Genomic DNA, 12366 nt, shown 5'->3' with positions numbered 1-12366 from the left:
TTGGTGATAGAAGACTGATAGAGTGTATGCAGCATGTCATGGGGCCTATGCCTAGACAATGGATGAATGACTACGTGTTACCCTGGATGGAGGGTTTGACATGGGCTCAGTTTGTGGAACTTTTTATCAATCGGTTTGTGCCAAAAGTTTGAGGATCAAGCGATGGGCCTTTGAGGCCTTAAGGCGAGAATGGCAGTGCAGTAGATGAGTATGCTCTGAGAATTTCTAGAAGCGAGCGGTATGCCCCTACAGCAGTAGCTACAGAAACTATGAAGGTGAAGAGATTCCTAAAGGGGCTGGACAGGAGGTATGCAAACCTGGCCATGATGTCTGATCAGTCATTTGATGTGGTAGTTGATCGAGCCAGACAGATAGAGATTAGCTATGTTGTGGATGACAGCGGAAGAGCAAAGAAAAACAGAGCAGAGGGATCTTCAGGTGTTCCCCAAATGAGTACTCCAGATAGTGGTGGCCAGAGTAATTACAGAGGAAAAAGTAGGAACAAGAAGAGTGGTTTTAGACACAAACCTCGAGGGTTCAGACCGGAGATCTGGATCAGCGGTGGTCACGATTCGATTCACAGCGATTATGGGTGCAGTTCAGGATCCTCCTGAGCACCTTGTGCATAGGGTGGAAGAGGACATTCAGGACCTTGTTTGATGGGTTCAGGAGTATGCTTCAGGTGTGGCCAACCAGGTCACTTTGCTAGGGAATGACCCTTGTTCAGAGAGCCACAGATGGGGTCACAGGGTTACATTGCAAATGTTCCTCGTCAATTGTATCCGGTGCTTCCGGCATGGCGATCGTCAGTTCAATGGCCAGCGGGGCCGAGACCGAGGGCGTGGATTTGGAGGCAGATCAGGAGGTAGAAGTCAGTATCAAGGTTCTGCCACTCAGGGTAGGGGTCAAGCTCGGGTTTTCACCCTGACCCATCAGGATGGTCAAGCTTCAAATACAGTTGTGGCAGGTATTCTTCTGGTCTGTTCCTATGAGGCTCGTGTTTTGATAGATCTGGGTGCTACGCACTCATTTGTCTCCCCTGTGTTTGCCATGAGGTTGGGTAGAAACCCTACAACCTTAGAATGTCCTTTGTCAGTAGCTACCCCACTTAGTGACAACATAGATGTAGATATGGTTTTTCCGGGTAGCCCAGTAGTAGTGGATGGAAAGATCCTCCCCGCAGACTTGGTTCCACTACCAGTGATTGATTTTGATGTAATTTTGGGGATGGATTGATTGGCAACTCATTATGCCACTTTAGACTGCAGGAACAAAAAGGTGCATTTCCACATACCTGGTGTGGAAGAGTTTAGCTTTGATGGTGATAGGAGCGTGGCTCCATATAATTTGGTGTCAGCAATTAGTGCTAGGAAAATGTTGAGGCGTGGATGTCAAGGGTATTTAGCATTGGTGAGAGATACCTCTGTAAAAGGTGTCAGTATGGAAAATGTTCCCGTTGTCAGAGAATTTATGGATGTCTTCCCTGAAGAGCTTCCAGGGTTGCCACCAGAAAGGGGAACAGAGTTCTGCATTGATGTTGTTCCGGGTACAAACCTTATATCAATGCCACCTTACAGGATGGCTCCAGCAGAATTGAAAGAGTTAAAGAAGCAACTACAGGAGCTGTTGGACAAAGGTTTCATACATCCGAGCACTTCACCCTGGGGTGCTCCTGTTCTATTTGTGAGAAAGAAGGATGGGTCATTGAGGTTGTGCATTGACTAAAGACAGCTGAACAAGGTGACTGTGAAGAACAAGTATCCACTTCCTCGGATCGATGATCTTTTTGATCAGCTCCAAGGGGCTAGATTCTTTTCCAAAATAGACCTGCGATCAGGCTACCATCAATTGAGAATCAGGAATGAGGACGTGTCCAAAACGGCTTTCAGGACAAGATATGGTCATTATGAGTTCTTGGTGATGTCTTTTGGACTCACTAATGCACCAGCAGCCTTCATGGACTTGATGAACAGGGTGTTCAAGCCATTTTTGGACCGTTTTGTCATCGTATTCATAGCTGACATTTTGGTATACTCTCGGACCGAGGAAGAACACGTGTGGCACTTGAGGATGGTGTTGCAGACGTTGAGGAGCACGGCTATATTCCAAATTTTCATAATGTGAATTTTGGATATGAATCATCTCATTCTTAGTACACGTGGTTTATAGTAGCGGCATTCAAGTGGATCCCAAGAAAATTGAAGGAATGGCCCGATTGGCTTAGGCCTACAACGATCAACGAGGTGCGAAGTTTTACAGGCTTAGTGCTACTCTGAGCGTTTTGTGCAAGATTTTTCCAGGATAGCAGCTCCCTTAACTAAGTTAACTCGGAGGAATGTTCCATTCATTTGGACAGATGACTGTGAGAGGAGTTTCCAGAAGCTTAAGGAGTGTCTAACCACTGCCCCTGTGTTGACACTACCTGTGAGTGGTGAAGGATACACCGTGTACTGTGACGCCTCCAGAGTTGGCCTAGGGTGTGTTTTGATGCAGAATGGAAAGGTAGTGGCTTATGCTTCAAGGCAGCTGAAGAGGCATGAGCAGAACTACCCCACTTATGATTTGGAAATGGCGGCTGTAGTCTTTGCACTTAAAATCTGGAGACACTACCTGTATGGTGAAGTGTGCGAGATATACATCGACCACAAGAGTTTGAAGTACATCTTCCAGCAGAGGGATTTAAACTTGAGAAAGAGGAGATGGATGGAGCTTCTGAAAGACTATGATTGCACCATCCAGTACCACCCTGGGAAGGCCAATGTTGTAGCAGATGCCTTGAGCAGAAAATCTTCTGGCAGTTTGGCGCACATTTCAGTAGAGAAGAGACCATTGATTCAGGAGGTACATGAGTTGATGGATCAAGGTTTAATCCTAGATCTTTCAGATGAGGGGGTATTATTGGCTCACTTTTCAGTGAGGCCAGACTTGAGGGACAGAGTTAGAGTTTCCCAGCACAGAGACCAACAATTGATGAAGATTATAGAAAGAGTACAGCAAGGTGAAGGTGGTGAGTTTGGATTTGCCAATGATGGCGCCCTAGTGCATGATTTGAGGATATGTGTGCCCGATGTAGACAATCTCAGAAATGAAATCCTGCAAGAGGTACACTATACACTGTACAGTGTCCACCCAGGTTCCACCAAGATGTACCATGATGTGAAAGATAGCTATTGGTGGAATGGCATGAAAAGAGACATAGCAGATTTTGTGTCCAAGTGCTTGACTTGTCAGAAGGTGAAGTTTGAACACCAAAGACCGTCAGGGAAGCTGCAAGAACTCCCTATCCCGGAATGGAAGTGGGAAATGATCACTATGGATTTTGTGACTGGGTTGCCTCGTACCACGCGAGGATATGATTCGATATGGGTAATTGTAGACCGCTTGACCAAATCAGCTCACTTCTTGCCTGTGAAGACTACATATTCTGTGGCACAGTACGCCCGACTCTACATCCGAGAAATAGTCAGATTGCATGGAGTTCCGGCTTCCATAATATCGGACAGAGGGCCCCAGTTCACTTCGCGGTTTTAGAGAAAGTTGCAGGAGGCACTTGGCACACAGTTGAACTTCAGTACGGCTTTCCACCCTCAGACAGACGGACAGTCCGAAAGGACAATCCAGACACTAGAAGACATGCTTCGCATGAGTGTCTTGGATTTTGGAGGTCAATGGGATGATCAGCTAGCTTTGGTGGAGTTTGCCTACAACAACAGTTATCACTCCAGCATAGGGATGGCACCCTATGAGGCACTATATGGAAGAAAGTGTAGGTCTCCTCTGTGTTGGACAGAAATGGGGGAAGCGAAGGTGCATGATGTAGACCTAGTGCAGTACACTTCAGAGGTAGTTCCTTTAATCGAGGAACGATCAAGCGACTTTCAGATGGCAGAAGAGTTATGCAGACCCCAGACGGAGGGATGTGGAGTTTGCAGTGGGCGACTATGTATTCCTGAAGGTTTCTCCAATGAAGGGAGTCATGAGATTTGGAAAGAAGGGCAAGTTGGCACCTCGGTATATCGGACCTTTTGAGGTTACGGATAGAGTTGGAGCAGTTGCCTACCGGTTGGAGCTACCACCCAACCTTTCTCACGTTCATCCCGTATTTCACATCTCCATGCTCAGGAAATACATTCCAGATCCTTCTCATGTACTACAGCCGGATGTAATAGAGCTAAAAGAGAACTTGACATTTGAGGAGCAACCTGTAGCCATAGTGGACTACCAAGTGAGACAGCTAAGATCAAAACAGATCCCTATGGTTAAGGTCTTGTGGAGGAGTCAGTCAGTGGAAGAGTGCACCTGGGAGTCAGAACGGGACATGCGTAGCAAGTACCCTTATCTGTTCAATGTATAATCATGTGCTTTATTCTGCCTTGTGTAAAATTCGAGGACGAATTTTCTGTAAGGGGGGAAGAATGTAACACCCCAAAATTTTAAATTTTATTATTTTATGAGCATTTTTGGTATTTTAATTTTTATTTAAATTTTAGGAATTTTTTTGAGATTTTTCGGATTTTAAAAATCGGGTTCGATTTTCTGAAAATATAAACTTTGATGATTTTTAAAAATTAATTTAAAGACCACGTGGCAAAACTAAAAATATATTTGGAGTCTACGTATTTTTCTGAGTTTTTTGTAATTTTTTTGGAATTTTTGGACCTCGTTTTCGGTCCTGAGGCAGAGTAAAAATTCAAAATTTTGTATTTCGAATCGAACTGGCCGAATCGAACCGGACCGATTCGGACCGGTCGAATCGGACCGGCTCCCTTTTTCTTCTTCCCTTTTCTTCCGCGCGTCCCGACCTCCTCCCTCTTTTTCTTTCTTTTCTCTCTCCTCCTGCCCCTGCCGGCCGACCACCTCCCCGCCACCCGACTCACCGGCGACCACCGACCATCCTAGCCCACCGCCCACGCCCGACGCCGGAAGCGTGCGCAACGCCCTCCCTGTGCGCGACTTTTCGACTTCCCCAGCCAAAATTCGGCCGATCCGGCCACCAATTGGACTGGGTCTTGTGTCTAAAATCATCTACTCGGCGAGAGCTTTCCATAGACACCAAGAATGCCGAAATCCATTGAGCGGTTTGTCCAATTTTTGCCCGGGAAGTTTTAGCCCATTTGGACTTTCGGGCTAGATTTCTCACAAACCGTGAACCCCACGAGAAAACCGAGAGTACCAGAGCGCTCCACTAGTCGAGAGCTTCGCGGTGACATAAATTTCAAATTTTTCCGACACCGTTTTTCGGTGGGTCCCATGAAACTTCGCAGTGTCTTTTCGAGCATTAAATGAGCTTAGAAAATTCTGAAAAATTTATGTACTAACCCCCGTGTTGTGGGCTTCGTGTAGGTATACTCAATTCGCGGAAATTCGGCGATTGACACAGTGCGCAAATTTGGGCGCATGACCGTTCTGGAAAAGTCTACGAATTGGACCAAGGTTTTGGCTACCCCCCCATTGTCAGACGTCCCGAGCGCGTCTCCGGAGTCGGAATCGGCAAAGGTAAACCCGAACCTTGCTTTTTCGTAATTTTCTAGTGCTTAAATAGGATTAAAAATCCATAAAATATTCGTGGTAGCTCAGAAAATTATGATTCTTTTTGCAATAGCCTAGAAATATTGCTAAGGACCGCGGGGCAAAGTTTTAGAATTTTTAGAGCTTGTTTGGGCAGTTTTTGCAAAAATGATTAATTATAAGGACTAAATTGAAATTTTACATATTGTGATGGATGACTGATTTGATGGGCCCAGGAGGGGCTGTGTGATGTGATTGAGTTGTGGATATATGGATTGTGAATATAGAAGTGTGTTTTGAGCCCTTTTGCAGGTTGGGTAGGTCCTAGGTATAGGGGAGACTCTGCTAGATTTTCGGCACGACTTAGGACGTATTGGTCTTTTTCTTTATTTGTGTTGAGTCAAATTTATTAAATGATTGTAATAAAATTGTCAGGTGAGCCGGGACAGCCTTCTTCCTTCGCCCAGCCGCCACAGTGATTGTCGTCAAGTCTGTGAGTAAAATATTAATTTTAATTGTAATTTCACTATTATTATATGTTCAAGCATGCCCATGCATCACTTATATGCATATATTTATGTAGTTAAACTCTAGGCACGATTTATGTTGCATTGATAACTGTTAAAGTGCCATGGATGTTGTTGTGGTAATTTGGAGCAGTGTGCGTGCGTTGGCGTGCGTGTGATGTGGTGTGGACTATGGATAGGACGGGTAGTCACGGCTTGAGTTCTTCGCTGGGACCCGATCCTTCGAGGGGTAGTCACGGCTTGAGCTCTTCGCTGGGACCCTCGATTTGGTTTATTAAGCGAAAGTACGGCTTGAGTTCTTCGCTGGCACCAGGTTGGATTTAAGAGATCTGTATATGGGATCAGCTCCCATATATTATGATTGATGCTACAGGGTGCGTGAGTGCTCCAAATTACCTTTTTGATGTTATGATGTGAAAATGTTGTTGATGTTGCATTTCACTCTACAGGGTGCATTAGTTTTAGATAGTTATAGAGATTATGGTTAAAATTGATATTTTACTCTCTGAGTCGAACGCTCACTCCTGTTCAAAAATTTTTACAGGCCACAGGAGGATATTTTTTTAAGGTTAACCTGCTTTCTCCCTCGCAGGTCGATTACTAATGCTTGTATAAACTTGTTAAATCTTAGAATTTCCGCATGTGTTAAAAGTATTTATTTGATTTTGGTCTGTAATATTATTATCATGTTGGACCTGTAAACATATAATGATATGTATGTTTGATGGACTGGATGAGGGAGCTGAGCTCCCATATGTTTTTATGATGATATGAGTATGTGGAGGGTGAGCTGAGCTCCCCAATTGAGTATTTACTGTGTTTACAGGTCGGGTGAGTCAAAAACTCCCTGTTGGTAGGTCCATTTTATGGCCGGACTCTGTCAGGTTGATTTCTTGATGTTGGGCCCAAATGGGCCTTAGAGTTGGGTTAGTGAATAGTTAGACTTACTACGGGCCTCGGGGGCTTTAGGCTGGCCCAGGTCCTAGTGCCGGTCCGGCCCATAGCTTGGGTCGTGACAAAATTTGTCCTGGCCAGAAACTTAAAACATCAAGAATAATTAAATGAACATAGGATTTCATCCCTATTCACTTATGGTAACAGATTCCATCTTGATCAATATCTATCTCCATATATAACTAGTAGGAGACAACACATGCCCATATACTCATACCCAGTACAAGTATGAAAGCAGTATCAAACTCAAACTCAAACTCAATCTTTCTGGATAATCATATCCTGTGTGAAGTATGCTTGATTGTGAATCAATTTATGATACTTTGTGCTAGAAATACTGTCACTCATATTCTTAACAACTTAAGAATAGAATTTCTAATAAAATATCAATGGACCTTTTCTATTACACATAAATATATTATGTAAACGGAAAAGTGAAATTACCTTTTATTAATAAAATATGTACAAGATACATACAAAATGATATGCTCTAGGACATACTACTAACAGGTATACCCTTGTAAAGTCATTTTGATATAATTGTAGCTAATTGTACATATGTTAAGATAGTTGAGCAATTGTATAAGAAGTTTGTAATATTATTTTGAGACTATATTTAAATGTAAATTTTTGTAATATTTATTCCTTTAATTCCAATGAATGCAAATGTTAAAATTTCTTTTAAATTGTGATTGATGAAATAATATCATTTCTTGATGTTTAATGAGAAAAAAAAATTTTTTTATTATCAGGTGATTTTAAAATTATGTATAATAATTGTTACAGGTGATTTTTAATAGGTTTAAAAGAACTGGTTTTATATAGTTTTAGCCGTCACCATGAAAAATTTCTTTAAAATTTTAAAAATGCTAAATTATTTCTAAGTAAATTTTATGGCATATACCTAACTCAAAGACACTTTAATAATTCTTTTATCACCATTTTATACTTAAAAATGAAATGAAATTGTTTAAAATCCTTCGTAGTATATTTAATAGATTATCGGTAGGTGAAGTTCAGTAATTTATTAGGTATACTACGGGATCATGTCATATCTTACAGAGGGATAAGGTGTGACAGATAATGGTCGAGCTGGTTATGCTATCTAAGCGTACATGATTTCCTAGAATGACTAGGAATTCCATGGGTCACCAAGCTCCAATTCTAAATGGAGTTTAAGCTATGATTGATTGAATAAGAGCCATGAGGGAGAGACCAAAAGAAAAGAGGAGAGTAGAGGTATGGAAAAATGGGGGATTATAAAATTTCAACCCTAAATCCTTTTTCTCATTACTAAGGAATAAAAATTGTGTTGGGAAGAGAGAAGAGAGAGCAACAGTGAGAAAGAGAATAGGTAAGCAAGAATTTTGATAGGCGCAAAATTATATTAGGAAATAGAGTTCCAGGCTTTTACAACACTATATGTTGAATTAGAAAAATAACCGAATTATTGGCAACAGTTATAAACCATTGTCTATTTGTTGCATTGTAAGGGTTTATTACTTAAATGGTAGCAATTTTATTAAACCGTTTCCATATTAGAATAAGCCAATGGTTCTTGTAATGGTTTTATTATATTTTCAATTTTTTTTTTTTTTTGCGTTGGCTTGCAGCAGTTTTAAATCATTACAAAATCGTTGCCATTTATCTATAAAGGCAACAGTTTCATAACTGCTACAAAGAAATCGTTACCTAAAGTCTATTTTGTAGTAGTGTTCCTACTAGGCTGGTGGTTCTAGACTTGATTATAGGCGTCTAGGATATGGTTTTGGTGTTGAATTGGTGGCAACTACAATAGCAACATTGGTGGTACTGGTTGGAACAATAAAAGTGGTGGGTTAGGCCCTTGAAGAGTTTGTAAAGCATTGTGCTTAGCTTTCATACGAGATTGTAAAGCAACTTCGGAGCCAAATGATTTGTTGCAAGATGCACATGCAAAGATTTTTTTATTTTGCTCCTTTTTCTTGTCATTGTTAGTAGGACTTTTTATAGTTTCCTTTGGAGGGTGAAGAGTTGCTACATGACCAACAACTTTCATCCCATCAATATTTTGAAGAGTAACCAATTTGGTATTTTTCGCAGAAACAGGGAGTTTTCTTAGTAAGTTCCGCAGATATCTTCTTCCCTTGATAAGCCTTTAACACCATTGGTTCTTTCTCATCCTCATCATCACTTTCATCATCCTCTTCATCCTCATAATTTGCTATCATGCCCTGATCATAACAAGAGTCATTATCATCAGAATAGTCATCACTACTATTATCAATCTCTTCATTAGGTTTGTCATCTTTGTTTGGCTCTATGATTTTCATCTTTGGCTTAGGTTCAATGGAATCAAGTTTAGTCATTTCCATAAAAGGCTTTGTTTGCTTAGTATCAGACTCAAGTTTAGTTATTAGAGTAATGCTTAGTTATTCCAATTGATTTGAAAGATTATTTACTTAGGAACACATCAATATATATATCTTCCCATAGGAAAGTTCTCTAGGCCAACATAAAATCAAGCTTGTTTTGGTTCTCTTCTAAAAGTCCATACCAATTCATCCTCCTTAAAAGGGCTTCACCCTAAAAAATACAACATGGGTTTTTCTTATAGGGACTTCTTAGTTTCTTGAAAATTTTTCCATAGTTATTGTGGTGCTTTTCTTTGCAATCCTATTATAGTAGCAGCAGAAACATACAAAAACGAAATAGAGAATACATAACACAGGAGGACCAAAGGTTCCTCTTTCTCTAACTAAAATAAAATGTATACAAAGGAGAAATGGGAATTTCCTATATAGCAGTAGTTGGCAAGACGAAGAGGGAGAAGAGACAATGAGGAGGAGAGAGAGATTGGGTTTGAGGGATTAAAAATTAAAATTTTTATTACTTTTATAATTTTTTTAACTGGAAATTTTTAATTAAATAATTAATGCCACATCGACAATTATTAATGGTATTAGGGTAAAAGATAGATTCACTTTGTTACAAAGTGAACCTTGAACTCTAAAGTGAAAAAGACGCAAAATCATTGGGCTTTTTTTTTTTTTTCTTTTTTTTAATGTCCCCTTGAAAAAAAGTTCTAGTTAAACTTCTTTCCTCTACTACTTGCAATAAGTAAACTTACTTATTTCTCCATCAAACATACAACAACCAACAATTGTCTCTCTTTATTTTTCCTCCTTCTTTGACCTTCCTTCACCTGAGAATCGTAACATGTTTTGCTCTAATACCCAAAACCACCATAGCCATTGCATAGCCAATTCTCTCCCCAAGACCCCTAATCCCCAAGACCCAATTCTCTTGGCTTCAAGGATCCCTTATGACTTTGAGACTATTGGTACGACAGGTGTCTTAAACTTTTCAACACTGATAGGCTCAATCAAGTTGATATTCACATGGTCTTAAACACTAATGGAAATTATGTGGTTTGGATTTAAACAATATGGGTTCTTTGGAGATTGGCGATTTGAGAGAGTGATGATCTTGTTACATAATGAATGGCTAAGGAGTCCAAATTCACAAATAGGTAATAAAATTCCCCGAGTCAAAATTTCACAATCTTGCTTGCCCATTTTGGTTGACCTTAATACAATAGCATTTTATTTTCCCAAAAAAAAAATCTCCCTAAACTTGGCCTACAACCCTTAAATGGCATCACCATATGCCTGTTTAAGGGTTAAAATTGCTTTTAAAGAAAAAACATTATTTTAGATTTTGAAAAAAAAAAACTATTTTTTTATTCTTAGTATTCTAATGACAAAACTTATGAAATTTAATTTTAAATTAATTTTTAATACTTTTTAACTAATATATTAAAAAATTATTTTTTCTCAACAAAATTTCAACAATAATGCTAAGTAGACCCTATAAGTCTCAGAGCTTCGCCAGTCAATCTACAAATCCTCCACTTTGTCAATTCCTTAGCACGCATTTCACTACTTGAGCAACCACATCTGATAGCAACATCTCCTCCACCATCGATGGAGATGAGGCTGAGGAGGAGTTTTGTGACTGTATTGGTAAATCATGGGTGGAAGAGCAGTGACAAAGGCGAGATGCATCCATACATCAAGAGGAAACTCACAAGGAGAAGGAAAGCAATTATGCAAAGAGGAGGTGAGGAACAAAATATAGATGAGCAATGGCATGCTAGGTCAGTAGGCATAGGCAATCATAGAGGCAATAAGAGACTAAGAGGGTGAGAGTGAAAATGAGAGGGAGGAAAGGTGATGAGTGTGAAGGTTGAGATTGAGATTCTATTGAGGATTCATGGTTTTTGAGGAGATCAATGAGCTTTTCTTTTTTTTTTTTTTTTCTTCTCTCTCTCTTCTTTATTATTTTTATTTAAACAATTTAGAAAAAAATTAAAAATTATGAATTTATTTATTTTTATTTATTTGTAGGCCCACTAGATAGCAAATTAACTGCATTAGAGAAATTTAGACCTAAAGTACTAATAGAAATAATATAAAGATATCATTTGAACATAAATTAACCACAAGCTTTTAAGTGTCAAAGTGTTAAATTACAAGTTATTTTTTATATATATATTTTAAAATATAATTTAATGTGAAAATAAAAGTTAAAAGGTTTAATTAGAAACTATAACTCATATAGGGTTCAATAAAATAAAAAATGACTGAAGAATATGAGCTTTTTGCAGAGTCTAAAAATAAATTGTGTAAAAAAAAAAAAAAAAAAAAACTTACAAACATTTGCGTCATTGCATATAAGAATGGAAAGCTCACAACTATTAGACCTTAAGCCATTTCTTACATCTAAGCCATTAGAAGCAATGACGAATGCATAAATTTAATTTAGGGATTCAATTAAAAAAATTGTAATTTATTAAAATAATATAGATAAAATAAATATAAATTAATAAGAGAATTTCTTACAAAAGTTAATAGTAAGTTGTTATAATTAAATTATAGTGACAAAAATAAACACCTTAACTCTTAAACAAAATATTGGGTTACTAAAAATTAAATGGGATTGCTGTAAATTCAAAGATAAAATAAATGTTTAATATTATGAATTATACGAAATTTAAAATATATTAATGGTCTAAGATTGGAAAATTTATCTAATTTATCGCAAATCTAATTTTTCCAAAAAAAAAAAAGTTTAATCATCCTAATTTTAAATGTGTTTTATTACATTAACATGTGTCTAATGGATTTATAAATTATAAATATGAAAACATATATTTTAGCACAATTATCCCTAATATTTTAGGACATGATGCATAGATGATATTTTAATAAAAAATTATATTTATTATATTTTTGAAATTATATATATATACACATTATATTTAAATTTGAATATAATATATTTAAATATAACATATATAATTATTTAAATATAAAATTTAAAAAGTGTGGACAAG

The 12366-nt window shown here is 38.4% G+C and overlaps 1 protein-coding gene across 1 annotated transcript; it reads right to left on the bottom strand.

Moving 5' to 3' along the window:
- Positions 1-8778: 8778 nt before the first annotated feature.
- Positions 8779-9337, bottom strand: LOC131170278 (histone deacetylase HDT2-like). The gene is made up of 2 exons (XM_058129337.1): positions 9076-9337; positions 8779-9005 (listed from the first exon to the last, which is right to left on the bottom strand). Exons 1-2 carry the CDS (start codon positions 9335-9337, stop codon positions 8779-8781), a joined length of 489 nt encoding a protein of 162 aa, XP_057985320.1.
- Between the last annotated feature and the right edge of the window lie 3029 nt (positions 9338-12366).

The sequence above is a fragment of the Hevea brasiliensis genome, chromosome 11 (genome assembly GCF_030052815.1).
Source record: "Hevea brasiliensis isolate MT/VB/25A 57/8 chromosome 11, ASM3005281v1, whole genome shotgun sequence".
Taxonomy (NCBI): Eukaryota; Viridiplantae; Streptophyta; class Magnoliopsida; order Malpighiales; family Euphorbiaceae; genus Hevea; species Hevea brasiliensis.
Note: the sequence above shows the minus strand (reverse complement) of the source record. Positions and strands in the feature narration are given on the sequence as shown.